We start from the raw sequence: 27094 nt of genomic DNA, 5'->3' as shown, positions 1-27094 counted from the left end.
ACATGTAAGTGAAACACCTGTTAATTCATTAACGTTTGTGTATAATGTAGCAAATTTCTGGCGGCCATCCAACCAAAGTTTCTACTAAAATGCTCATTAGGCTTTCCTTAATGATCATTAATTACACACAGCCACACTTCTGAAATGTATAAAAACGTTTGATTCATGATGTATTTCATCTTAGATCCAAAAAGATAAATATTAAAGAGGTCATATACTCTGCAAAAAGCAAACTGTCTTCCTTTTACATTTTAATGTTTGATGTATAACCATCAACATCTCCAAAGTCCCACAATTCTGTTTTCACAGATATTTTCCTGCTTTAAGGATCATTTATGAGTGACACAGCCCTTTTGAGATCTGTGACGTATGTAGTGCAGTTGGTCTGACTTTACCACTGATTATTAAAAGCTCCCCCCCCCCCCCAACACACACACCACACACACACACACACACACACACACACACACACACACACACACACACACACACACACACACACACACACACACACACACACACACACAGTCCCCCTCAATAGCCCAAGGTCACCGCGGTATTCCAAAATAATCATCATCATAAAAACTAAATTAAAAAATCCTGTCATCACTCACTTACTAACCTTCAACTGCTTATTCCAATTAAGGGTCGGGGGGAGAGCCTATCCCAGCAGTCATAGGGTGTGAGGCAGGGAATGCCTTGGACAGGACGGCATTGTGTCACAGGGTCATGTATAGACAAACACAAGCACCCGCATGCACACCTACGGATAATTGAAAGTTTCCAATCCATCTCACCTGCATATCTTTGGATGTGGGAGGAAGCCGGAACCCATGCAAACACGGGGAGAATATGCAAACTCCACACAGAAAGGCCACAGATTGGAATCAATCAGATGGCCTTCTTGCTGTGAGGCAGCAGTGTGAACCACTAAGCCAGGGTACTGCCCAAATCCTGACATATAAAGTGAACATAGCTTCATCACAAAATTGATGAAAATAACACTTTGTAGTACAGCAACAAATCATGCTCAGTGTGTTCATAAAGTCTCCTTTTTGCAAAGTTTATAGATTGCAGTTTGTTTTCATCCATTAATTGTTTTTATGAGTGAAAATATTTACTCACTATTTTTGTGTTGCTGGGGGCACCATATTTGTACACCATGGGCGTCAAAACAACGACATAAGAGCTTAATTTTAATTAATTAATCAATCACAATTTCATTAATTTCTGTTAAAATCAAATATCTGCTCAATCCGCAATACAGATCAGATCCTGATCAAACTTTGTCAGGTGATAGTGAGTGCCAGTCTGCACCTCACTTTCAAATATGAGCGTGATTGGGACACGTTTGATTAAGATATAATGTAAAATATACATTAAATGGGGTTTTCCATGTTAAATTTAAATGGCCACAAAATCTGTAATCTGGATCAGATCCGGATCAACCTTTGTCAGTCGATAAAGTATACTACCCTACATAATGCTCTCAAATATGAATGAAATTTATCTTTTTAACACAGTTCTGAATTTTTAAAAAACTTGCTCAATGTTAAACATAGGGATTTTTCCAATTTCACAAGATTTTTCCTGACTTTGCCCTTTGAGCTATGACCTTGAAAATTGAATCTGATCTTACCTATCAGGATATGAATCTTCAGTAAAATTTTCATAACGATATATGAAAGTGTGGGCTCCAGACTGTTCACAAACACAACATAACCTCCTCCAACTTCGTTAAAAAAAAAGATGCCCAATTATCTCGACTTAAATGTGCTGACCACAATTAATTTCCTTTATCTACATCTTAATGTGGTGTGAAGTTTCACTGAAATCCACCAAACTGATTAGGAGTTGCAGCTGCAAGATTCCTGGACAGATGGACTGACAAGGCGATTCCTTGCTTTCTATATGCACCCCCCACCAATGAAAAATTGTGGACAATGAAAGGCAAAATGCTAACTGAGAAAAACCTGCAAATATGGTTAAAGTCTTATTTGACCGGTTTGATAAGATCATTAAATCAGCACTGGCTGATGATGGTTCCCAGGTCCAGGTCCAAACAATGGGGTGACCGTTCTTTTGCAGTAGCAGGTCCTAAGTTGTGGAATGCATTACCTCCTGAACTGAGGTCCATTAATAGCTTGCCTCTGTTTAAAGCTAAGTTAAAAACATTGTTGTGAAAGTGTTGGAACACGGACCCACAACAGGGGGCGCAATGAACGGACAATGGAGAAAGTAAATAACAAGATTTACTACTGAACAAGCAAGAGTAATACAACAAACACAATTTAGGGTCGAATCCGCTGGTGTCGTGTGGGCAGGCTCGAAGGTAGGAGACGTCCGTCTCAGTCGAACCGGAACCACCCAGATCTCCTCTGCCACCGAACCCTGGAAATACTGGAACCGCCAAGTCCCGACTTCCCAGGTGGCCACTGCCTCCGCTCGTCGGATCCGGTACTGCTGGCAGGAGAGAGCAACAACACACAGGAGTGGATGAACGCACCCAGTTACAGAGAGGGGAGAAGCCGCCTCCACCTCTTGACAAAGTTCAGCAGGAAGGTGAGTACTTATCCAAGGAATAAGGTTCTTAGTAGTCACCAGTCCTGAAAAACAGTTTTGACAGTCTTAAGTAATAATGCAAAGTATACCTGCAGAGAATACTACCTTGGTCTTAGGTGATATCTCGGCACTGAGGTGGAGACGCCGTCCTCCTGATATACCTCGGTGCTGAGTGGAAACAGCTGTGTTTGGTGATGGGTGACAGCTGTCACCCAGATTACTCCCATGATGCGGCAGCGCCCTCTGGTGCCTGGAGCCCGCACTCCAGGCAGGGCGCCCTCTGGTGGTGGTGGGCCAGCAGTACCTCCTCTTCAGCGGCCCACACAACAGGACCCCCCCCTCAACGGGCGCCTCCTGGCGCACGGCCGGGCTTGTTCGGATGGCGACGGTAGAAGTCGGCCAGGAGGGCCGGGTCCAGGATGAAGCCCTTCTTCACCCAGGAGCGCTCCTCGGGGCCGTACCCCTCCCAGTCCACCAGATACTGAAAACCCCGGCCCATCCGACGGACGTCAAGGAGCCGGCGGACAGTCCAAGCCGGTGCTCCGTCGATGATCCGGGCAGGAGGCGGTGCCGGACCCGGGGTGCAGAGGGGTGAGGTGCGAAGAGGCTTGATCCGGGAAACATGGAAAACTGGATGGATCCGCAGTGAGGCCGGGAGCTGGAGCCTCACTGCGGCGGGGTTGATGACTTTGAGGATTTTATATGGTCCGATGTATCGTTCTTGCAGTTTAGGAGAGGTAACCTGTAGGGGAATGTCCTTGGTGGATAACCAGACCTCCTGCCCAGGACGATACTTGGGAGCCGGGGCCCGTCGCCGGTCTGCATGTTTCTTCGCCCTCGTCTGGGCCTGCAACAAAGCAGAGCGGGCGGCCCGCCACACCCGACGGCACTTCCGTAGGTGGGCCTGGACCGAGGGCACACCGACCTCTCCCTCAACCACCGGAAACAAGGGGGGCTGATACCCCAAGCACGCCTCAAACGGGGAGAGGCCGGTGGCTGATGACACTTGGCTGTTGTGGGCGTACTCGATCCAGGCCAGATGGGTACTCCAGGCCGTCGGGTGCGCGGCTGTCACACAGCGAAGTGTCTGCTCCAGTTCTTGATTCGCCCGCTCTGCCTGCCCGTTGGTCTGGGGGTGGTACCCAGACGAGAGGCTGACCGTGGCCCCCAGTTCCCGGCAGAAACTCCTCCAGACATGTGAGGTGAACTGGGGACCACGATCGGAGACGATGTCTGATGGTATGCCATGCAGACGGACGACGTGGTGGACCAGGAGGTCCGCTGTCTCCTGGGCCGTAGGGAGCTTCGGGAGGGCCACGAAGTGGGCCGCCTTGGAGAAACGGTCCACTATCGTGAAGATGACAGTGTTTCCCTGGGACGGCGGGAGACCCGTGACGAAATCCAGGCCGATGTGGGACCAGGGGCGATGAGGCACGGGCAATGGCTGTAGTTGCCCTGAGGTTTTTCTATGATCTGCCTTGCCCCTGGCACAGGTGGTACAGGCCTGGATGTAGTCCCGGACGTCGGTCTCCAGGGATGCCCACCAGAAGCGTTGCCGGACGACTGCCACGGTCCTTCGCACCCCTGGGTGACAGGAGAGCTTAGAACCGTGACAGAAGTCCAGGACTGCAGCCCTAGCTTCTGGTGGGACGTATAGTCTGTTTTTTGGTCCGTTTCCGGGGTCCGGGACACGGGTCAGGGCCTCCCGGACGGTCTTCTCCACGTCCCAGGTGAGGGCGGCCACGATAGCGGACTCCGGGATGATGGGATCCGGGGGATCCGACGGTTCCGTTTTGACCTCATCTTCGTGCACCCGGGACAATGCATCCGATCTCTGATTCTTGGTCCCGGGGCGGTAGGTGATCCGGAAGTCAAAACGGCCAAAGAACAGTGACCAGCGGGCTTGCCTGGGGTTCAGACGCTTGGCGGTTCTGATGTACTCCAGGTTCCGATGGTCAGTGAAAACCGTGAATGGCACGGCTGTTCCCTCCAACAGATGTCTCCACTCTTCGAGGGCCTCTTTCACAGCAAGGAGTTCCCGATTGCCGACGTCATAATTCCGCTCAGCGGGGGTCAACCTGCGAGAAAAATAGGCACACGGGTGAAGGACCTTATCGGTCTTCCCGCTCTGGGAGAGCACCGCTCCTATCCCTGAGTCCGAGGCATCCACTTCAACCACCAACTGGCGGCTAGGATCGGGCTGCACCAGAACTGGTGCAGACGAGAAGCGCCGTTTCAACTCCTTGAACGCGGCCTCGCACCGGTCCGACCAGGTGAAGGGAACTTTTGGAGAGGTCAGGGCTGTCAGGGGGCTAACTACCTGACTGTAGCCCTTAATGAACCTCCTGTAGAAATTTGCAAAGCCGAGGAACTGTTGCAGCTTCCTACGGCTTGTAGGTTGGGGCCAATCTCTCACCGCCGCAACCTTGGCCGGGTCCGGGGCGACGGAGTTAGAGGAGATGATAAACCCCAGGAAGGACAAAGAAGTGCGGTGGAACTCACACTTCTCGCCCTTCACAAACAGCCGGTTCTCCAACAACCGCTGTAGGACCTGACGGACATGCCGGACATGAGTCTCAGGATCCGGGGAAAAGATGAGTATATCGTCTAGATATACGAAGACGAACCGGTGCAGGAAGTCCCGCAAGACATCGTTTACCAATGCTTGGAAAGTCGCGGGAGCGTTAGTGAGACCGAACGGCATGACCAGGTACTCAAAATGACCTAAGGGGGTGTTAAATGCCGTCTTCCATTCGTCTCCCTTCCGAATCCGAACCAAATGATACGCATTTCTAAGATCCAGCTTGGTGAAGATTTTGGCTCCATGCAAGGGAGTGAACACTGAATCCAACAAGGGCAACGGGTATCGGTTGCGAACCGTGATCTCGTTCAACCCCCTGTAATCAATGCATGGACGAAGCCCGCCATCTTTTTTACCCACAAAAAAGAAACCTGCGCCCATCGGTGAGGTGGAATTCCGGATCAATCCGGCAGCTAATGAGTCCCGGATGTAGGTCTCCATTGATTCGCGTTCCGGCCGTGAGAGGTTGTACAGCCTACTGGACGGGAACTCACTGCCTGGAACCAAATCGATGGCACAATCATACGGGCGGTGGGGAGGAAGCGTGAGAGCCAGATCCTTGCTGAACACGTCAGCGAGGTCATGGTACTCCGCTGGCACCGCCTTCAGATTGGGCGGGACTCGGACCTCCTCTTTAGCTTGGGAGCCGGGAGGAACCGAGGAACCGAGACACTCCCGATGGCAGGTTTCGCTCCACTGAACCACTACCCCGGACGGCCAATCAATCCGGGGATTGTGTTTAAGCATCCATGGAAACCCTAAAACCACACGGGAGGTGGCCTTAGTCACGAAGAACTCGATCACCTCCCGGTGGTTACCTGACACCACCAGAGTTACTGGAGGTGTCTTGTGCGTAATTGGTGGGAGTAGGGAGCCATCCAGTGCCCGAACCTGCACAGGCGAGGTAAGAGCCACCAGAGGGAGCCCTATCTCCCTGGCCCATCTACTGTCAAGCAGATTCCCCTCAGAGCCCGTGTCCACCAGTGCTGGGGCCTTCAGGGTTGAATCCTCAAACAGGATCGTGACTGGGAGTCGTGTAGCAATGTGGGTGTGTCCCACGTGAATGTTTTGACCCACCCCTGGCCCAGTCTCTAGGGGCGGGCATTTGGCGTTTGACCGCTCGGGGCAGTCTCTCACATGGTGCTCTATTGAACCACAAACCAGACACGCTCCGTGGGTCCATTTCCTCTGTGCATCTGGTGCCCTAAATGTTGCCCTACTCGTGTCCCTAGCTTCGTCAGTAGGGGGAGCTGTGACCCCACGGAGTGCAGGGGCTGTGGAGCGTGGGGAAGGCGGTGCTCGATCGGAACCGGAAGGGAGAGGGACGACGCGTGCCTGGCCACGCCCTTCGCCTCGTTCCCGACGGCGTTCTTCTAACCGGTTGTCGAGTCGTATGACTAGATCGATGAGCCCGTCTAAGTCCCGCGGTTCGTCCTTCGCCACCAGATGCTCTTTTAGGACCAGTGACAGTCCGTTTACAAAGGCGGCGCGGAGGGCAGTGCTATTCCAGCCGGATCTCGCCGCCGCGATGCGGAAGGCGACTGCATAGGCAGCTGCGCTCCGACGCCCCTGTCTCATTGACAGTAGTGCGGTTGAAGCGGACTCTCCTCTGTTGGGATGGTCGAACACCGTTCTGAGCTCCCGTACAAACCCAACGTACGTATGAAGGAGCCGTGAGTTCTGCTCCCAGAGCGCTGTAGCCCAAGCGCGTGCCTCCCCGCGAAGCAGATTTATTACATAAGCTACCTTGCTAGCGTCAGTCACGTACATCACGGGACGCTGTGCGAAGACGAGCGAACACTGCATCAGGAAATCCGCGCACGTCTCCACACAGCCTCCGTACGGTTCTGGAGGGCTTATGTATGCTTCTGGGGACGGAGGAAGGGACCGTTGAACGACCAGTGGAACGTCACTTTTACGCGCAGGGTCCTCGGGAGGGAGAGCCGCAGCGGCGCCCGAAGGGCGCGCCTCCACGTGTGCGGCGAGAGCCTCCACCCTGCGGTTTAGGAGAACGTATTGCTCGGTCATTGAATCGATCCGAGAGGTGAAAGCGGTGAGGATCCGCTGCAACTCGCCGATTACCCCTCCCGAAGCCTCCGCCGCGTCTTGGTCTTCCATTGGCCGTTCAACAGCCGGTTGACGCCCCTCGGGGTCCATGACGCTGGCCGAGATATCCTGTTGTGAAAGTGTTGGAACACGGACCCACAACAGGGGGCGCAATGAACGGACAATGGAGAAAGTAAATAACAAGATTTACTACTGAACAAGCAAGAGTAATACAACAAACACAATTTAGGGTCGAATCCGCTGGTGTCGTGTGGGCAGGCTCGAAGGTAGGAGACGTCCGTCTCAGTCGAACCGGAACCACCCAGATCTCCTCTGCCACCGAACCCTGGAAATACTGGAACCGCCAAGTCCCGACTTCCCAGGTGGCCACTGCCTCCGCTCGTCGGATCCGGTACTGCTGGCAGGAGAGAGCAACAACACACAGGAGTGGATGAACGCACCCAGTTACAGAGAGGGGAGAAGCCGCCTCCACCTCTTGACAAAGTTCAGCAGGAAGGTGAGTACTTATCCAAGGAATAAGGTTCTTAGTAGTCACCAGTCCTGAAAAACAGTTTTGACAGTCTTAAGTAATAATGCAAAGTATACCTGCAGAGAATACTACCTTGGTCTTAGGTGATATCTCGGCACTGAGGTGGAGACGCCGTCCTCCTGATATACCTCGGTGCTGAGTGGAAACAGCTGTGTTTGGTGATGGGTGACAGCTGTCACCCAGATTACTCCCATGATGCGGCAGCGCCCTCTGGTGCCTGGAGCCCGCACTCCAGGCAGGGCGCCCTCTGGTGGTGGTGGGCCAGCAGTACCTCCTCTTCAGCGGCCCACACAACAAACATACTTGTTCAGGGCAGCTTTTTGCACATAATTGCTTTGACACTTTTTTGTCTATTTTTATTCTATTTTGGATGCTCTTATTGTGTTTTTCGTACTGTTCTTTACATTTTATCTCTAGCTGGTGCTATTGGAAAGCACTTTGGTTCAGTGAAAACTGTTGTAAGTGCTATAGAAATAAAACTTGATTGACTGATTGATGATTAGTATGAGGCCTCTTTCTTTCTGAGAGAATAAAAGAAGCTGATGATCACAAAAAGTATGTTCTCGGGATATGGTCAGAAGTTCTGGTAATTTATGTTCTCTGCAATGCTCAATTTTTCTGGTAGATGAAATTCACATAACTGCTACTTAACTAACTTTTGCAACTCGAGGCTGAATTCTTAATTTTGCATTAGAAATGTTCTCAGAGAATTTTGACTTTTAAAGTCTATTCTCCCTTCATTATCTCACTCTGTTCACTCCTTCTCTCCATCCTTCTGTCACAATCTCTTTAACGCTGGCACAACTCAGTTTTTCTTTCCGTTTCATTCTTTTGCCTGTGTGATGAGTCACACGTCCGTGACAGTGACTCAGTTTGGCATCAGTCCCTCACTGCTCCACTGTTATTAACTTTTTTCATCCTGACAAGTCGAGGTCAAAGTCACTTTTCTCACAGGGTCATTTCAGCACACACGGCAGTGCACAAAGCACAGGCAGAAATGGGCCTCTATTCAAATGTGCTACTGTGAAGGTCTTTGTCAAATTTTTCCCATTAATCCTAGTCTGGTCCGTAGGTATTTAGACCGTTTTATGTAACAGCTGAGTGGATCCTTGTTATTTGATTGGTGCTTTGTATGTCACGTGACATGATTGATTCGTCCCATTTGTGTTGCATTCCATTTAGAGTGTAAATTGGTTCCATATGCTTGGTACCATTGCATTCTGCACACACACACATACACGCACGCACACCTACACACACGCACGCACACACACACAAAACAAATCCACTGTGCTGTAAGCCGTCTGATGTGATTATTTTTTTCGCTGCACTAAGGAAATACTCTTTTTGTTTTTTTGCTAGTACATGCACGTACAAGCACACCTGTGCGAGCGTGCACTGCGCGCATGCTCGCACAAGCCGGGCAGCGCTTATCTTTAAAACAAACACATGGTGGAGTTTGCTTTGCTGACGAACGACAATTTGATGCACGGCATGGCAGACGTCATCGCCAGAATTATTTTTGGACTCCTATTTAAACTTCGTGTTAGACTGTTGATGTCAAAGCAACAGTGACACACCAAAGCTGGTTTAATTTCTGATGTTATTTTTTTTCACTGCACTGAGGAGGTACCAAAATGTAAGTCCCTTTTCTGTTGTTTGCAAATTAATACAATATAAAATGACAAAGATCTATTTTAGCCATTATATAAAACAAGTAATGAATGTTTATGATTTCAATGGTACGAATATTTCATGAGGTGAAAGCTGGAACAAACCATTCAACGAGGCCTCATTGAATGGTATGTTCCAGCTTTCAGGCTCATGAAATATTCGTACCACTGAAATCATAAACATTCATTATTTGTATAATAACCTTTGTCATTTTTTCTTCTATACCACCACAATGGACTTGCAATGACACAATCATGGTGCGTTTGAAGTGTAGTCATTAACCTTTAATGCAAAGCTTAAAAAAAATGTCATTAACCATTTAGGAATTACAGACATTTTTATATACAGTCCCTCAGGTTTCAGAGACCGCAAGTGCACTAGCTAAATATAGGTATTAATTGCCATACCACGAGTGAGAGTGTGAATGTTTTTGTCTATCTATATGTGTCCCTGTGATAGACCAGTTCAGGGCGTACCCTGGCTGCTGGGATAACCTCCTGCTCCCCGTGACAGGCTCCGGCTTGACCTTTAATTGGAATAAGCAGGTATACAAGTGAATGAATGAATGGATGGATGGTACTGTACGGTAAATCTCTCTGGATTAGGCAGTTTTCAAAAACTGAGAGACTCGGCAAGACGAAGACTTCTGAGAGTCTCTCACACATTTACATGCAGAACCATAATGTTTAAATTTCTTTAGACTGAGGGGGAATGAAGTCCAAGACATATTTGGTTACTTTAAAATGTTCATGTGTCCATCTCTCTGACTTGTGTAAGAAAACTGGTTCTGAAAATGTATAAAATGTTAAAACACTTCTTTGGACCAATGACTTATGAATTAAATCAAGCGCATCTTGACTGCTCATTTCAACTCCATGTGGAGGTGTACAGAGGCAACTTTGCAAAAAAAAAAAAGAGAAAAAAAAAGTGTCCAAATATTTATAGACCTGGCTGTAGAACCAATATCACAGCGTTAAAAACAACTAAAAAGCAAGTCACAATTATAAAACCCAACTGGAAACAACTCTTTTCCGTGCCTGTCATTTTAAACTGAAATGAACTGCTCAGAATCCCCGTAGAACAATGAAAAACTGAACAATCTGTTTCTGGCCAACCTGTATCATGTCCCTCAGATCACAGAGCACCTTAAAGGTTGTGGTTCAAAGAGCAAGCAGAGGTTCAGATGTGGACATTGATGTAATTTCTTTTTGCTTCTACCTTTTCACCATACTGGGCCTCATGAGGCTACACGTTAATTTGGCACTAATTTTACAGCTGATGCCCTTCCTGATGCAACTCCTAATGTACACATAGAATCGGGCATGAGGAGTCTTGAACTGGGAACCTTCTATTTCAGGCCTACTGTACGTACGTTCTGCTTATTGTAGGGGAGTTCGTTCCTGTGATACCTGGTGGACTTTAAAGATAGATAAATCTTGTTTAAATGTAAAAAGAAAAATACACTGATTCCACTTTAAAGTTCTTTTTGACTACTTGACATGTAAACGTGTTCCCATATTACAATATAGAAACTCCACACGCTGCTGTTTTACCATATCAAACATACATGGTTATTCCAGACCTACAAAGAATACTGTTGCAATACAGGTGTGTCAGAATTTAATTACACCCAGAAAAGAATGGAGCCACACGGAGCCAAGAAAGTGATGTTATTACCAATAAACCACTTTAATTTGGCAGCATTGTGTTGGCAGCGCTGATGAGAAATGTAATCAGATCAGCACAGATGATGAAATATGAGGTTAGAGCTTTTGATTGTGCACTTATATTTTCTCAATGTTTCCTCATACGGCTGAGTCACAACTTGCATGTGGCTACAAAATTAGAGTAAAAGGAAAATTTTATATTATATGTGTGTGTGTACACACAGACACACACACACAAATATTTTAGCACAAAGATGTATATTGGAAGAGATTTTTAGCAGGCAGCGGAAACGGAGTGTTTTTGCACTTTTTACACCGTGATTCTGTCTAACTGTTGGGTGCACAACTCTGCATAAAACAACACCCACTCGTCTCCCGCATCTGTTAAATTGCACAGACATGAACGCTGAGCACATGCTCAAGTTTGCCTTCCATAAGTGCATTATAATCAGCCTCTCCTCAGGGGGAGGTTGGGTTTTCTAACGTTCAGCTGCCCACAGCTTTCCAAAGTGGCTGCTCCACTGCCAAGTCCAACACATCCACCCTGACCCAAATCTAAAGCCTTCTTTCCTCTTCATACAACAGCAGCAAGGTAAAATACCCACATTAACCAAAAGAACACAATGTTCCTTTATGACTCTTGAGCTCTATGGCCATGATCATGCCATTTTAATGTCATCTTTGAGTCTGGCAAGATCATCTAAACATGGTTTCTGCTTTAAAGAACTTAAGGAGTAAAGGTGACATGCTCAGTAACTTAGAGAAGAATGTTTTATGCCCTTCACCATTTACTTCAAGCAGCTTCTAAAACCTATGAAGAAGCCTTTATCAAATATTCAACTTATCCATTTACTGCTGGCCAACTGAAGTGCCCATTACATTGTAAATCTGATAGATCAGCTGTGAGTGCAGGGTGGAAACTAGCTGATTATTATTACTGTTATTATAAGATAAGATAAACTTTATTGATGTCACAGAGGAGAAATTCACATGTTACGTCAGCTTTTAAAAAACATACAAGATGGGTGCAAGTAGAGGAAAATGTTCATCAAACAGCGTGTGCAAGGATAAGCAATAATAATAATACTTGTTAACAGTACAGGACATAAGAAAATGAGGTAGAAATAGAATATGTATGTATATATATATATATATATATATATATATATACACACACACACACATATACAGTCAGTGGTCCCTCGCTATAACACGGTTCACCTTTCGCGGCCTCGCAGTTTCGCGGATTTTTTTAGTCCAATCTTGCATGCTTTTTTTTTTTTCTTTTTTTTTTACAGCGCATTGTGTTCTGCGTCCTCATCAAGCAGGTCGGTCGCGGCACCGCGAAGGCAGAGCACGCACATTGTGTTCTACGTGTCTGTTTATAAGACAGAAGAAAAAAAGAGCGCCAACAACTACCCATAACTGTGTTGTTCACTCGGAAAAAGACACCTGCACCGAGGTGTCACTCAGTGGAAAAAGACGCGACAGTGGAACTGTGAAATACTGGTCAGTCACTATTAATAATTTCTTATGTGTCCAACCTCGTAGGTTGATCGTTAAAATTTAATTTGTTAGTTCTAAAAGCCATCATAATTATTTAAAGGAAAACGTTCTATTTTTATTTCTCAAACAAATGTTTGGGCCTGAAAACAGGTTTTGATCTTTGGTTTCATTCTATAATACTGGACTTATTTTTCTACTAAGGTCTGAACTTTGTAGAAGGAGAGAAAAGTTAGAAAATGTTAATGCCTGTTTGAGAAAAGTGTATAAAGTGTGTAGTGAGGGGTTTTACAGCCTTAAAACATCTATAACAATTGTAAAAACTAATGCTGACTACTTTGCGGATTTCACCTATCGTGGGTTATTTTTAGAATGTAACTATATATATAAACACACACACACAAAATGCATAAACATATGCATATACACATGCACACACATACCTATACACACAAATACATATGCATGTATATATGTACGTACATATATAAGTACATATATATATATATATATATATATATATATATATATATATATATATATATATATATATATATAAACATGATTGGGATTGAAAGAGATAGGAGCATCTTATTTACAATATGTGAGATGGAATTTAGGTGTGGTAAGGTGACATTAGTGCAGGGATTGGTAAATGAGTTATTGCACGTGATTTGCGGACATATTATTGCATGTGGTTATTTCACAGTGTTATTGTACAGTCTGACAGTGACAGGGAGGAACGACCTGTGGTATTGTTTGTTGCCGTGTTGTAGGTGAAGTCTGAGGTGTAGAGGGTGAAGAGGAAAAGCAAGAGGACTGTGCCCTGGGGGGCCCCGGTGCTGCACCTTACCACCTCAGACTGACAGTCGCACAGCCGCACGTACTGCGGGCAATCAGTGAGGTAGTCAATGGTCGAGGCGGCGAGACAGTAGCTGGACTACCAATATGTAGACCTGGGTTCGATTCTCGATCATGCTACCTGCCATCTGCATTATCTCAGTCTGTACTGATCTAAACAGATACCAGACTTGGCTGGGGAAGTAACCTGCAACAGACTGGTGCCCTGTTGACAGGGAGTCATAAACCCTCATCCTCTTCACTCTACGGTATCTAGGGATAAACACTTGCACCAATGGGCTTTTATAGGACTTACTTCAGTTCGACAACTGTACAGACTAAACAGTAAATGAATATTAACTAGTAAATGAATACGAGACTAATCAATAGCTCTGGGGTTAGGCTATATGACAGAAAATATTTTTTGTTTATACTGATTTATGTCAATATTTATCGCTATATATAAATTAATAACAGTCCCATTTAAACAACCAACAGTTCAAAACCCAAAAATGATCACTTTATGTTTCTATAGAACAGAGAAGAGGTCCAGTTCTCTCATTATATAAAGAAGCATAAGTCAGAAAAGTGTTCATGAGTTTTACTGCTGTAGCCTGTAATTTACAACCTTCAATCACCACTTTTTTTTCTTCTCTAAGCTTCCACTTTCTCTGCTTCATGCAAATGTCCTTTCGCAAAATAAAAAAAAAAAATCATAATAATATGTACTCAACACATGAAGCTCGGGACTCAGAATGATTTGTGGTGGAATCATGTGGTTTCCATGCCATGAGTGAATCTGAAAATTATCTCACTGGAAGCCGTGCATAGAAGTAAAATGAAAGCCATATGGACTGTCAAGATGTCCTATACAGTATCATATACCATCTGTTACTCTGCCGCTGTGCTTTCACTCTGCTCTGAATAAAGCATAAAACTTTTTTCTCATACAGCATCAACCAGAAGAAAATACAGCATTAAATCTGAAGATTTATGCTTCAGGCTGTAATATTTATCAAATACCACACTTGTTTAAAATTATGATGTGGGACCAATTAAGAGTTTCTGCTGATTCCACCAAGAACCCCAGGAGGACTGGTAAGCTTTTATAAGGGTCTGTGAAGAATACTGCTAGCACTTGAATCTAAAATAAATTTTCAAGGAAATTCAGAGGTGGAACATTCAGCAGTTTATTGTGCTTTTTCCTGTAGTAAGCCTGCCACCCTTCCAGCACAGTGACTTATCTTGACAAACGATAGCACACAAGGTAAAGCACATAGCACAAGTGGATTTGTGGCATGTCAGATTCCACTTTGCTATTTATAATAAAGGTGTCGTAATATCAGACATTCTGAGGTCGGTGCCAAAACATGAATTTACATGATTATATATATACATGTAACGGCGTTACGTAATTAGGATACAAAAAAAAGGTAACTGTATTCCACTACAGTTACAGACAAAAAGACGTATTCAGATTATAGGTATATTTAGTAAAAATGGGGATTTCTTCGCAGGATTACAATTTCAATGCATTTTATGATATTATCCAGGGTTCTAGCTAGCGCAAACTTGCGTTACAACGTTACGCTATAATTTTGGACCGTTACGCTTATTTTGGACCATTAAAATTTTCAATACAGCGTCTGTAATCAACCGTTTCTGCAGCGCGACTCCAGTTTGAAGCGTGAATCGAAGCAATGCTTCAATTCAATGGCTCGTGGCTCTTTGATTCACTGCTCTTCAGAAGCGGCAAGTCCGGTTCTTAACCCCTCTGAAAGCCATTAAAATATCATATATTTTGTGTGGATTAAAGTCACTAACTGGGACTCTGGTTTTGTTACAGTTGAGAAACGAGAATCGGCCTCCGTTTTGTCACAGTTTCAAATGCTGCGCGGCTCTCTGACTCTGTCTCTCTGAGGCAGAGTCCGCTCAGAATTAATAACTTCAAAACAAATCGCCGCTTTAAATAAAATTACACCTCTTACAAACGTTGCAATACAGACAATAAACTACAATCGACTAAAACGTTTTTTCCTCCCAAAATGAGACGTCTTGCATTCTTTATGAACCGGACCTGCAGCGCAGCTGCAAGAGCTCAGCTCATAGATATGGAAAGACATTCATGCCAATAATAATGTCTGAAAGGAAATGCTTTTGACAAAAACTAACAGATTTTATTTCTGTTTATGTCCAGAGATCAAGGATCCACCATGTAGAGTTTATTATGTCCAGAGTTTAAGGATCCAGTAACCAATTTCATATTTATTTACTGTAAAACTCAATAAAATGTTGTTCAATTTCAATTTAATCAGCTTATAAAGTGCCAAATTACAACAAAGCCGCCTCACATAGAACAGTTCAACATAAAAAAAAAAAAAAAAAAATCAAATACCTACTTAAAAACAGAAGTAAAAGAATAAAACATAACAAAATAAAAACTACTCATAAGAAAGAGAATAAAAATAGGTTTTAAGTCTTGACTTAAAAATGTCCACGGACTCCGACTGCCTGACTGAGGGCCATGTACTGGCTAACCCAGAATGAGATTGCCCACTCAACAAACTTCCCCAACCTTCTGGACATGAAGGGACTTGGGCTGTCGTACCTGGCTTTTCCCCTTTGGGTACCCCTAGAATGGCCAATTTTTACCTTGAATTTTCAAAAGCTTCCCCCCTTCCGCACCCCCCCGGTCGCTTTGCTCCCTCGACATTACTACTACACTAAAATTTTATCCTAGCTAGAACCCTGTTATCTGTATATAATATTTTTTTTTCTCTTTGAAACGAAAACGTCCCTTCACGAACAGCGACATGACGTCTCCTAACCGGGCAAAATATTGATAAAGTACCCGGATGTTAATGCATTTTCAATGGAGATCCGCGACTGGACACACTCAGAAAAATGCTCGCAAAATACTTGTTAAAAAATGCCATTTTGACCTGGATATTGAGCCAGTAAAATTAAATTAAATTAAATTATGTCAGGAAAATATTAAACGTACTTGGACACACACACATTCCCAAACATTAGTGCTGAAAGTTACACGGATCTGCGCTGTTCAAGCTGCTGAGCTGAGGCATCCTGCTGCAGCTGCTGTTCAACACAGCTCCTAAAACCATTACTATATATATATATATATATATATATAATATTTTTACACAATTATCCTTTATTGACCGAGTTTCATTCATGAAGTCAGTGGTGTGGATACACATCTCTATGTGTGGGTGTGACTGTGAGCGGCACAGTGCGGGTCATTATAATCTCATTATGTTAAGGTGCAAATTAAAAAAAATCCCCAGTCTTGTCGAACAATTTTAATCACTAACGACAAGCTTTTTAACTAGAAATTGGTCCAGCAGTGGAAAATATCAACTAGACATAAGTGAAGAGTTAATGGTCCGTGTCATCGGGCGACACAGGTCCGGCAGGAAACATCAGCTGTTTATCATCCAAATATCACGGACAAAGTGACAAGAAGAACCAAAACCACTTACTTATGGAAGGAAAAATTTGTCTCCCTTGTTCCTCCATTTGTGGCTTTGCCAACATGCGCAGCTTTCCGGCATAATCCACCTGTTTCTTGCACTTCTATGCACGCAAATCACTAACTTGCCCGGAATTAAAATGGCAACCACGCCTCCTTACTGACAGGATTTACTTAATGGTTTTCATTATGCTTTTGTTCTTATTTTGAAAGTTCAATAAGTGGACTAATATGTTAAACATGGTGCGAATTTACTGAACAAGTAGTAGACTTTTTTGTTTTGTATATTGTTCTGCAAGCCACTTTTAATTACAAATTCATCCGCACACGCCTGAGTTTTCATTATCCTATATTTGGCATTTTTTGTTGAAAATTTAGCAGGTGAACACTAGGTGTGTTTAAATCAATATTGTGGATGCTCTTAATTCATAATGTGAAGTAAAACAGAGCATGCCATGTAAAAGAAACAGTTTTATTTTTGCTTAATAAACTGTACTATATGGTCAAGACTATTTATATTTAGTTTCTTTTGTCTGTATTAGCATATTTGATATTGGAGTACTCCAGAAGTAAATGAAAGTAATCAAATTACATTACTTTAATATTATGGTACTTGGATTACGTTACTGATTACATTTTTCAGGTAACTAGTAACTGTATCGGAATACATTTTTAAAGTAACCCTCCCAACCCTGTATATATATATATATATATATATATATATATATATATATATATATATATATATATATATATATATATATATATATATATATATATATATATATATATATATATATATATACACACACACACACACACAAACACACACACACTCACAAGTTCTCCCACTTAGGAATCATGGAGGGGTCTGAAATTTTCATCTTAGGTGCATGTCCACTGTGAGAGACATAATCCAAAAAAAAAAAAAAAAATCCGGAAATCACAATGTATGATTTTTTTTTTTAAATAATTTATTTGTATGTTACTGCTGCAAATAAGTATTTCAACACCTGTGAAAATCAATGTTAATATCTGGTACAGTAGCCTTTGCAACTACAGAGGTCAAACGTTTCCTGTAGTTTTTCACCAGGTTTGCACACACTGCAGCAGGGATTTTGGCCCATTCCTCCACACAGATCTTCTCTAGATCAGCCAGGTTACTGGGCTGTCGCTGAGAAACACAGAGTGTGACCTCCATCCAAAGATTTTCTATTGGGTTTAGGTCTGGAGACTGGCTAGGCCACTCCAGAACCTTGATATGCTTCTTACGGAGCCACTCCTTGGTTATCCGGCTGTGTGCTTCGGGTCATTGTCATGTTGGAAGACCCATCCACATCCCATCTTCAATGCTCTAACTGAGGGAAGGAGGTTGTTCCCAAAAATACATGGCCCCGGTCATCCTCTCCTTAATACAGTTGTCCTGTCCCATGTGCAGAAAAACACCCCCAAAGCATGATGCTTCCACCCCCATGCTTCACAGTAGGGACGGTGTTTTTGGGATGTTACTCAGCACTCTTCTTCCTCCAAACACGGCGAGTGGAATTAAGACCAAAAAGTTCTATTTTGGTCTCATCTGATCACATAACTTTCTCCCATGACTCCTCTGGATCATCCAAATGGTCATGGGCAAACTTAAGACGGGCCTGGAGGTGTGCTGATTTAAGCAGGGGAACCTTCCGTGCCATGCATGATTTTAACCAATGACGTCTTAGTGTATTACCCACAGTAACCTTGGAAACAGTGGTGCCAGCTCTCTTCAGGTCATTGACCAGCTCCTCCCTTGCAGTTCTGGGCTGATTCCTCACCTTTCTTAGGATCATTGATACTCCACGAGGTGGGATCTTGCATGGAGCCCCAGTCCGAGGGAGATTGACAGTCATGTTTAACTTTTATTTTCTAATAATTGCTCAACAGTTGATCTTTTTTCACCAAGCTGCTTGGCAATTGCCCCGTAGCCCTTTCCAGCCTTGTGGAAAGGGCTACAATTTTGTCTCTGGTGTCTTTGGACAGCTCTTTGGTCTAAGCCATGTTAGTAGTTGGAGTCTTACTGACTGTGTGGGGTGGACAGATGTCTTTATGCATCTAATGACCTCAAATAAGTGTTTCTAATTTGGAATAATAAGTGGAGTGGAGGTGGACTTTTTAGAGAGACTATCAGGTCTTTGAGGGCCAGAATTTCTGCTGATTGGCAGAAAATTTACAAGATACTTATTTGCAGCAGTAACATGAAAATAAATGATAAAAAAAAAATTATACATTGTAATTTCCAGATTTTTTTTTTTTTTTTTTTTTGGATTATGTCTCTCACAGTGGACAAGCACCTAAGATGAAAATTTCAGATGCCTCCATGATTCCTAAGTGGGAGAACTTGCAAAATTGCAGGGTGTTCAAGTACTGTATATATATATATATATATATATATATATATATATATATATATATATATATATATATATATATAATTATTATATATAAATATATATAATATAATAATATATATTATATTGTATATATATATATATATATATATATATATATATATATATATATATATAAAATTTAAAAAATATACAAATAAAAAAAAACAGGATAAAATAACTAGAGTGCCAAGGACCCTTTGGGTTACTGGCTCAATTAAAGCCCCATTCAAAATGGCCATTTTCAGAATAAAAATGGCCAGCATTTCCAAATGAACAAATCTACACAAATAATTTTGGGATGGTAACAATATCAATAGTGTGCCTTTGTTAAATTAAAAGAGAAGTTATCGGACAGTTTTTGAGAAAATTGGGTCCAAATACTCACATTGGCTTTTTTTTTTTTTGGCATAAAATGGCCGCCATTTCCAAATGATCGAATCTATAATTAATTATAGTATTAATAATATATTAACTATAATTTTTTGACGTGAAATATGTCAATGACCCATATTACACCCTTGACAAATTAGAAAAAAGTTAGGCAGTTTTTGAGAAAATTGCCTTTAAGTGCTCAAAATGGCTATTACAGCAGAAAAATGGCCACCACTTCCAAACCAACGAATCTACAAATTTGATTTTTAGATGGGAACAATTTCAATGACACATATTACGCCCTTGCTAAATTAGAAAAAAGTTATCAGACATTTTTTTTGAGATACTGCCAAAAACGGACGACGCCGACGACTACAACAGACGCCACGCCACGACATAGGTAGAGGTAAAAAATATCACAAAAATATCTATTCTTTCAAGCTGTAACTGAACATACTGTTATTATTTAATTTTATGATAAGGGAATGGATTTTAAAGTCCATAATCAATATTCAAATTTAACGGCTGGTGGCAGCAAGATGCAAATAGCAGATGACCAGAATACCACTGTTGCCTGTGTGCTTGCTTTGGGGGTTGGTAAGGTTAGACCTTACTTGTGTGAAGTGCCTTGAGGCAACTTTGTTGTGATTTGGCATTATATAAATGAAAATAAATTGAAATGTATCTGAGTACATCCATTTCAAACAGAGACAAGAAAAACTAGAGCACCGCACTCGTACAGCGCAAACCTCCACCAACACAAGTATCCAATTTCACAAAATTTTACCTTGTAAAAAATTTTCAAGGTCAAAGTCCTGTTAGAAGTTGCTTTTCATAAGCTAAATTAGATGTGGTCAAATGTCAGGAGTATGCATTTAGTTCATGCACTTGAATCAAAGTTTTTTTTTGTGGTGTTGTCTGTTTTCTGAATTCTTTTTCAGATAATCTGACAAAACATTGGTCATCTTTGCTATGCACAACCTGTTATTGTTTTTTGGCACTCGCTTTTCAAAACAGGCACAAACAGGAATAAAACTGGAACCTCCAGTCAATTTTGGTGGTGGAGGTAAATCCATAACAGAAAAATGAGAGTGATTGAGGCACTTTTGATTGAGATATAATGCAAAATGTACACCAAAATGGGCTTTTCAAGATTAAATTAAAATGTCCACAAAATACACAATCCGGATCAGATCTGGATCAAACTTTGTCAGTTGATAGTGAGTGCCAGTCTCCACCTCACTTTCAATTATGAGAGAGACTGGGGCATGTTTGATTAAGATATAATGTAAAATATACGTTAAATGGGGTTTAACACAGTCCCTTCGGCTGCTCCCTTGTTTTTCAGTCAGGGTCGCCACAGCAGAGCTGAAGTGGATCTTGCATGCTGAATAGGCACAAGTTTTATGCTGGATGCCTTTCCTGACACAACTCCACATTACATGGAGAAATATGGCAGGGATGGGGTTTGAACCTGGAACCTTCTGCACTGGAACCACATGCACTAACCACTTGTCCAACACCCTTGGAAATGGGGTTTTCAATGTTAAATTTAAATGGCCACAAAATCTGTAATCTAGATTAGATCCGGATCAGACTTTGTCAGTTGATAAAGGATACCATCCCACATAACGCTGTCAAATATGAAAGAAATTTGATCTTGTTTGACAGAGTTAATCAATTTTTGAAAATTTATTCAGTGTTAGGAATTTTTCCAATTTTCCAAGATTTTTCTGGACTTTGACCTATGACCTTGAAAACTGACTCAGTTCTTGTCTAAAAATTTGTGTCAAAATTTCATAATGATATATGAAAAATTGTGGCTGTTCACAAACAATAAACGGGGCAAAAACATAACCTCCTCCAACTTTGCTGGCAGAGGTAAAAAAATAATGGCGAACCACTATTTATTTCCCACTATTTATTGAATATTGATGATTACTTACTGAAAGGAGTGGCACCCAGAGATTGTAAAAATTGAGGATGGGGCAAGTCTTTACTTGTATGTTTAAAGGTTGTTATTCGCTTTCCATTCAGGAGCCAAAATTGTAGTGGACTGAGGCAGGGAGTCAGAGCACCATGCCAAAGACGCTCTCAGCTGGCTGCTCGGCTTCTCTGGTCAAAATGTTTTGCTGCAATGGCAGACATGCAACATGCCGCCCAATTTTAAAATTGAGCAAGGAAAAATTAATCCAAGATGGGAGAGTTCCCACACACCATTCCAGCAGGGGGCGGTGAATCAGCTTTAAATTAAAAGCATGAGTGAGTGCATGATATTATACTCAACAAAAATATAAACGCAACACTTTTGCCTTTTGCTCCCATTTTGTATGAGATGAACTCAAAGATCTAAAACTTTTTCCACATACACAATATCACCATTTCCCTCAAATATTGTTCACAAACCAGTCGAAATCTGTGATAGTGAGCACTTCTCCTTTGCTGAGATAATCCATCCCACCTCACAGGTGTGCCATACCAAGATGCTGATTAGACACCATGATTAGTGCACAGGTGTGCCTTAGACTGCCCACAATAAATATATTAAGACAGTAAATTAACATTAAAAAATTACATCATTAAGAGGTAATAAAAGGGCTGAGTTTTTCTTCCATTCCAACTCATTATACAATTATATAATTAGTATATTATATATTATACAAGTTCCTTCGGCTGCTCCCTTGTTCTGCACTCGGGGTCATCACAGCAAATCAAAGGTGGATCCGTAGGTTGAATTGGCACAGGTTTTATGCCAGATGCCCTTCCTGACACAACTTCGCATTACATGGAGAAATGTGGCAGGGGTGGGGTTTGAACCGGGAACCTCCCACATTGAAACCAAGTGCACTAACCACTTGGCCACCACCCCTGTTATCTCTTTATACAAGCAGAAGTGATTGTGGGTCACGGTACATTTACAGAAATCAGGAAATGCCAGCGCACACCAATGACTTTGTCACAGGTAAGACGCAGAATTGACAACTTGTGAAAACTCATTATTTTTGCTTTTTACGATGTGTTCGGGATACAACATTTATTTAATTTAGAGTGAGCATTTAGTCAACTTTAATTAAAAATTTATTTAATTCAGGGTGGATGTTTAAGCAATTTGCATAGAAAAAAAGACGGTGGGGGGCGGGGCGTTCCGACGCATGGACATTTTGATATTTGGGTTTTAAACAACGTGGGCACTGGGTGTGAAAATGTTAACTGCAGTGTTCAGAATGGGCCCTGAGAGTGTTTCTTCACGCTGGCTGTAAAATAAGGCCCTTAAAATTTAAAATAATATCACCCAGTTGTACATAGCAGCAACTATTATCTAACAAAAAAGTTTTTTTTTTTTTTGTATCTTTCCATTTCTCACTAAATGTGTTCCTCCATTATCCTGGCTGTTCCAGCTCAAAAGTCTGTTCTAAAGCCTGAATGTTTTCACTGAGGTCTGTTCATTCCTGTCTCTAATATACCAGTCGGCTGCCTCCTGTGCACAAAACTTACTGTTACAGAAATCTTTCACGCAGCCACTCTGCCACATTTGATTAGACAACTACATACTTATACTGTGTGGTATAATTCATGCTTGAATTCATGCAAACGTTGAGAATGTGCACATGAATTGTGCAGAATGTGAGCATGGGCATGCACAGGCATATGTTAATGCACCTGGGTATACCCGTGGAAGTACTGTACATCTGAGACCACCCAAAGGCCCATGGGATTTGTGTGGGAAAATTGTGTTTATGCGTGTGTGCATTCATGCAAGTAGGCGCAGGAACAAATGTGAGAGCTTTTGTGGGTATATGAACAGTGTTTCAGACTGGCAGCACCCTGCCCCTTACCTAGCCCTAGCAGCGGGTGGTGCTCAACAAGTGCCCAACTGTTGTCGTCTACACAATGGCTTTTATAAACCAGAAGCTGGCACAAGTCCCTGGCTGTCATGTCGGCTGGGATCTCCACCACTTTACCCATGCCATCTTCACTGAAGATCTTCACAACCTATGGATTTAAAAAAGATATTACAGTCCAGTTATAGAGAGAAGACAACTCAAAAGACATTTTATTTGTATGCTAAGAACGTTCTGTTTGTATTATAACAGATTTTTTTTTTTTTTTATAAAAAAAACCTTTAGATGTAAAATGTAACAGCGTATAGGATTAAATAAGGAATTGTAAGATAAATGCAGGAACAGTAAGATGCGTTAAAGTCTTAACACAAAACTTGGCTTAATGGGCGGGTGACACCAGACATTTTCTTCAAACACCAGCAGAGTATTATCGTACAGTCTCCCATACACTATGGCAAACACAGGCCTGTAATTATAGTATACAATAGAAAAGACCAGCAATTGTGGCGTTAAACATCACAGACAAGCTTTTCTTAAAGCAGCTTGTTGGTGGAATATAAAAGAGTCACTTCTTGTAAAAATCAACCAGTGACTTCCAGGTCACTCTTTCAGAATTTTCTGAAAAATAAATAAACAAATAAATGAATCAGACCACCTACTGCCGTCACACGCATGTCCAAAATTTTAGGTCAATATCCCTAACCGTTCTTGAAACACAAATATTTTTTTGCCGTTTAACAAATGCATTTTCATCCAACTTTGAAATTTGTTTATTTCACTCCCTATGTCTGTCAAAATTTGAAGTATAGTGCTTGGAGTTCATTTCTGCCATAGAACCCAAACATTTCATCAAATACAGTGTGAGTTTAACTACTGTGTGGCTCTAAAAGCTCTAAAAAGCTTTTATCTGTCGCCACTTCCACATTGTGCTCAACAACGAGCTGAAATCTGTTGTTTTAATGACGTCTTCTCCTTTCTGCTGAGAACATGTGATTTTCCACATCTATAGTGCTGATAGAATCATTTAAAAAAATATTTTCATTGTGCACAGTAATGATTGTGGTTAATTTATTTTTTTAGACTTAACTGGATGTGTTCACAGTAATTTCTTTTCTTTTTTTTTAAACTTTGAAAATGTATTGTGTATCCTATCTTGCGCTAACAAAATTTGGTGTTGGTGCTCAGCCTACCTTTAGAGTTATTTTTTATTAATGTCATAAATATACTGCAGTGACCAGCAAACATCGCTAACCAGTGTCTATACTAAATGGGTGTAGAGCGCATAGTAAGATAACAAAGCTCAATGTTTCCAGTTAAGAAAATATGTTCAAATACCCAGAGACAAGATCTACTCATTAAACACACTTCAGGGTCACATTTCACCCCCACAATTTCATATGCTGAATTTAGGCCAATAATAAGACTCTGGACAAATTACATGTCAGTCTGAATGTAGCTTTTGTGGCATAATTTATCCCCCCCCCAACTTTTGCACACCTGTTTCCAGTTTTCCTTAATATGTTACTATCCACATACTTAAACATATTTTTTGCAAATGGATGCACTACGGCTCTAACAACCCACATACTGCGTACTATATGAAACGTACAAAACTGTGAGGAGATGAAACACCATTTTAAAAAGGTAGTATTTGCTGCAATCCCTTTTGAGTTCAAAACTTATCTAAATTCATGCTCCATTAGACAACTACACACACACACACACACACACACACGAACGAGGAGAGAAAACCTGGTTTCCTACCCCATATTTGCAAATTCTTAATAAAATTAAGCCAAACGTACAGGTTTATCATTTCACAAGGAATACGTGTAGGCATTCTCAGAGGAGCTATGTCTCATAACACACAGAGAAAACTAGAGCAGCTGACTTAACCTACAGAGAAATCTAGCCTCCTTAGCCTACACAGGAACCCAGATTACTAAGCCTACACACGTAGTGTACTGTATGCACACTTCCCACGGAATGGAATCTTTTCTTTTCCTTAGCTAAGCCACAGTTTGTAGCATTACAGTTTGTGTGGTGCACACATGAAGGTTTCTATCCATCCAAATTTCCTATTTGAATCGACAAAAGAAGGGAGCTTCAGTTCTTCAAAACTGCAGGAGAATCTGACTCTCCTCCAGTTAAAAAAAAAAAGAAAAAAATAAATTACCTGGGGCTGTAGTTCAAAGAGAAGCTAGTCTTAAAAATGTACAAGTGACAGTGGTGAACAACGGCAGAGACACAGGAGAGATACGAGACGCAGAGAGAGAGCACAGGCTTACCTCCACGGCCTGCAATAGGCAGCATTCTGGAGAACACGAAGGCATTTTGGACACAGACCGGTTCCGGTCACACTCGCTCACTTAGGCAGACAGAACACCCTGCCGTGGTTACCGTCCGATCTCCTCCAGACAGAAAGACTGTTGGAAAATTAAAAGCCGACACTTGACAGTTGCGGTTGTGCTACCTGTCATATAGTCTGGTGGGTGATCCTTCAGTCTACGTAGGTCTTCTCGTTAAAAAGACCGTCTGTCTGACCTAAAGCTCTGTATCAAATAGCAGCAGGTACAGTGCGGTGCTTACACTGCCGGCTGTTTCTGACAACTATCTTTCTCTCTCTCTCTTTCTGTCTCTCTCTCTCTCCCTCTCCCTCACAAAGAGTTACAGCCTGAGCCACACTGAATCAAACCACACGCTCACCAACCAATCATAAGGCTGCTGAAGGCTGATGTAATCATTCCCACACAGACCCAGACTCGTGTACGCACACACACACACGCGCGCACACACCAACTTTTTCAGACCTATTGCAAGCTCTCGGCTTCAGTTTCTTAGCAGAGCTCACAGCAAGAAGGTTGACTGGATACGGGTGTGAGGAAGAGGAGGAGCAGAAAGAGGAAGGGTAAAAGCAGTGCAAAAAAGCTTTCTTTGTCACTTCTCCTGACTCCGGTACACCCAGACGTTTTCTAGTGAGGGCTTTTTGCCTCTCTTCCTCCCCGTGGTTTAACTTTGAACTCCCCCTCTGTCTTTGCCGGCTGCAGCAAGCCTCATTACAGACCAAATGAAATGAAACAAACCTGAAGGAGCACTCCGACCTTCTCCTCCTCCCCTGATCTCCAGCTTTGTGCCAACATTCTTTCTTTCTGAAGAACAAAACAAACCTGGAGCCTTTTGCATGCACATACACACACACACCTCCCAGTTTAACACCGATATTTAATACGGCATCATGTGTGCAAAAGCCTCGACACACCCCGTCTGGGAGAGCCAAGAGACGCTTTACATTGTCCTTGAAGCCACCTCTTCACTTTCTTAGCAATTTTTTCATGGGAGGGCTGTGTGTGTCTGTGCACGCGCACATGCATGCGTATGTAGGGGGAATCCAGGAATACGCAGGGTTGTGGAGAAGGAAGAAGGAAACTGTGGTAAAAGTAGTAGCAGCCAAACGACTTCATCTACCATTCAGGAAGGATGGATGGAGTGAGTGAGTGAGGAAATCTGGGACTTGGGGGAGGGGAGAGTGAAGGGCACGTCTATG

General features: G+C 42.7%; 1 protein-coding gene across 5 annotated transcripts in view; it reads right to left on the bottom strand.

The window, feature by feature from the left end:
* grb10b (growth factor receptor-bound protein 10b) overlaps positions 1-27094 on the bottom strand; it is a 222973-nt gene that overhangs the window by 30408 nt on the left and 165471 nt on the right. For 4 of the 5 annotated variants that reach the window (XM_034175270.1, XM_034175273.1, XM_034175272.1 and 1 more), the window contains exon 6: positions 23545-23701. In XM_034175270.1, coding sequence (XP_034031161.1) covers positions 23545-23701 — 157 coding nt within the window. Of the gene's footprint in view, positions 1-23544; positions 23702-25838; positions 26149-27094 lie in introns of those variants that run through there. The other variant, XM_034175274.1, reaches the window with a different exon arrangement.

Source organism: Thalassophryne amazonica, chromosome 7, assembly GCF_902500255.1.
Source record: "Thalassophryne amazonica chromosome 7, fThaAma1.1, whole genome shotgun sequence".
Classification (NCBI taxonomy): Eukaryota; Metazoa; Chordata; class Actinopteri; order Batrachoidiformes; family Batrachoididae; genus Thalassophryne; species Thalassophryne amazonica.
This window is presented reverse-complemented; position numbering and strand designations above follow the sequence as displayed.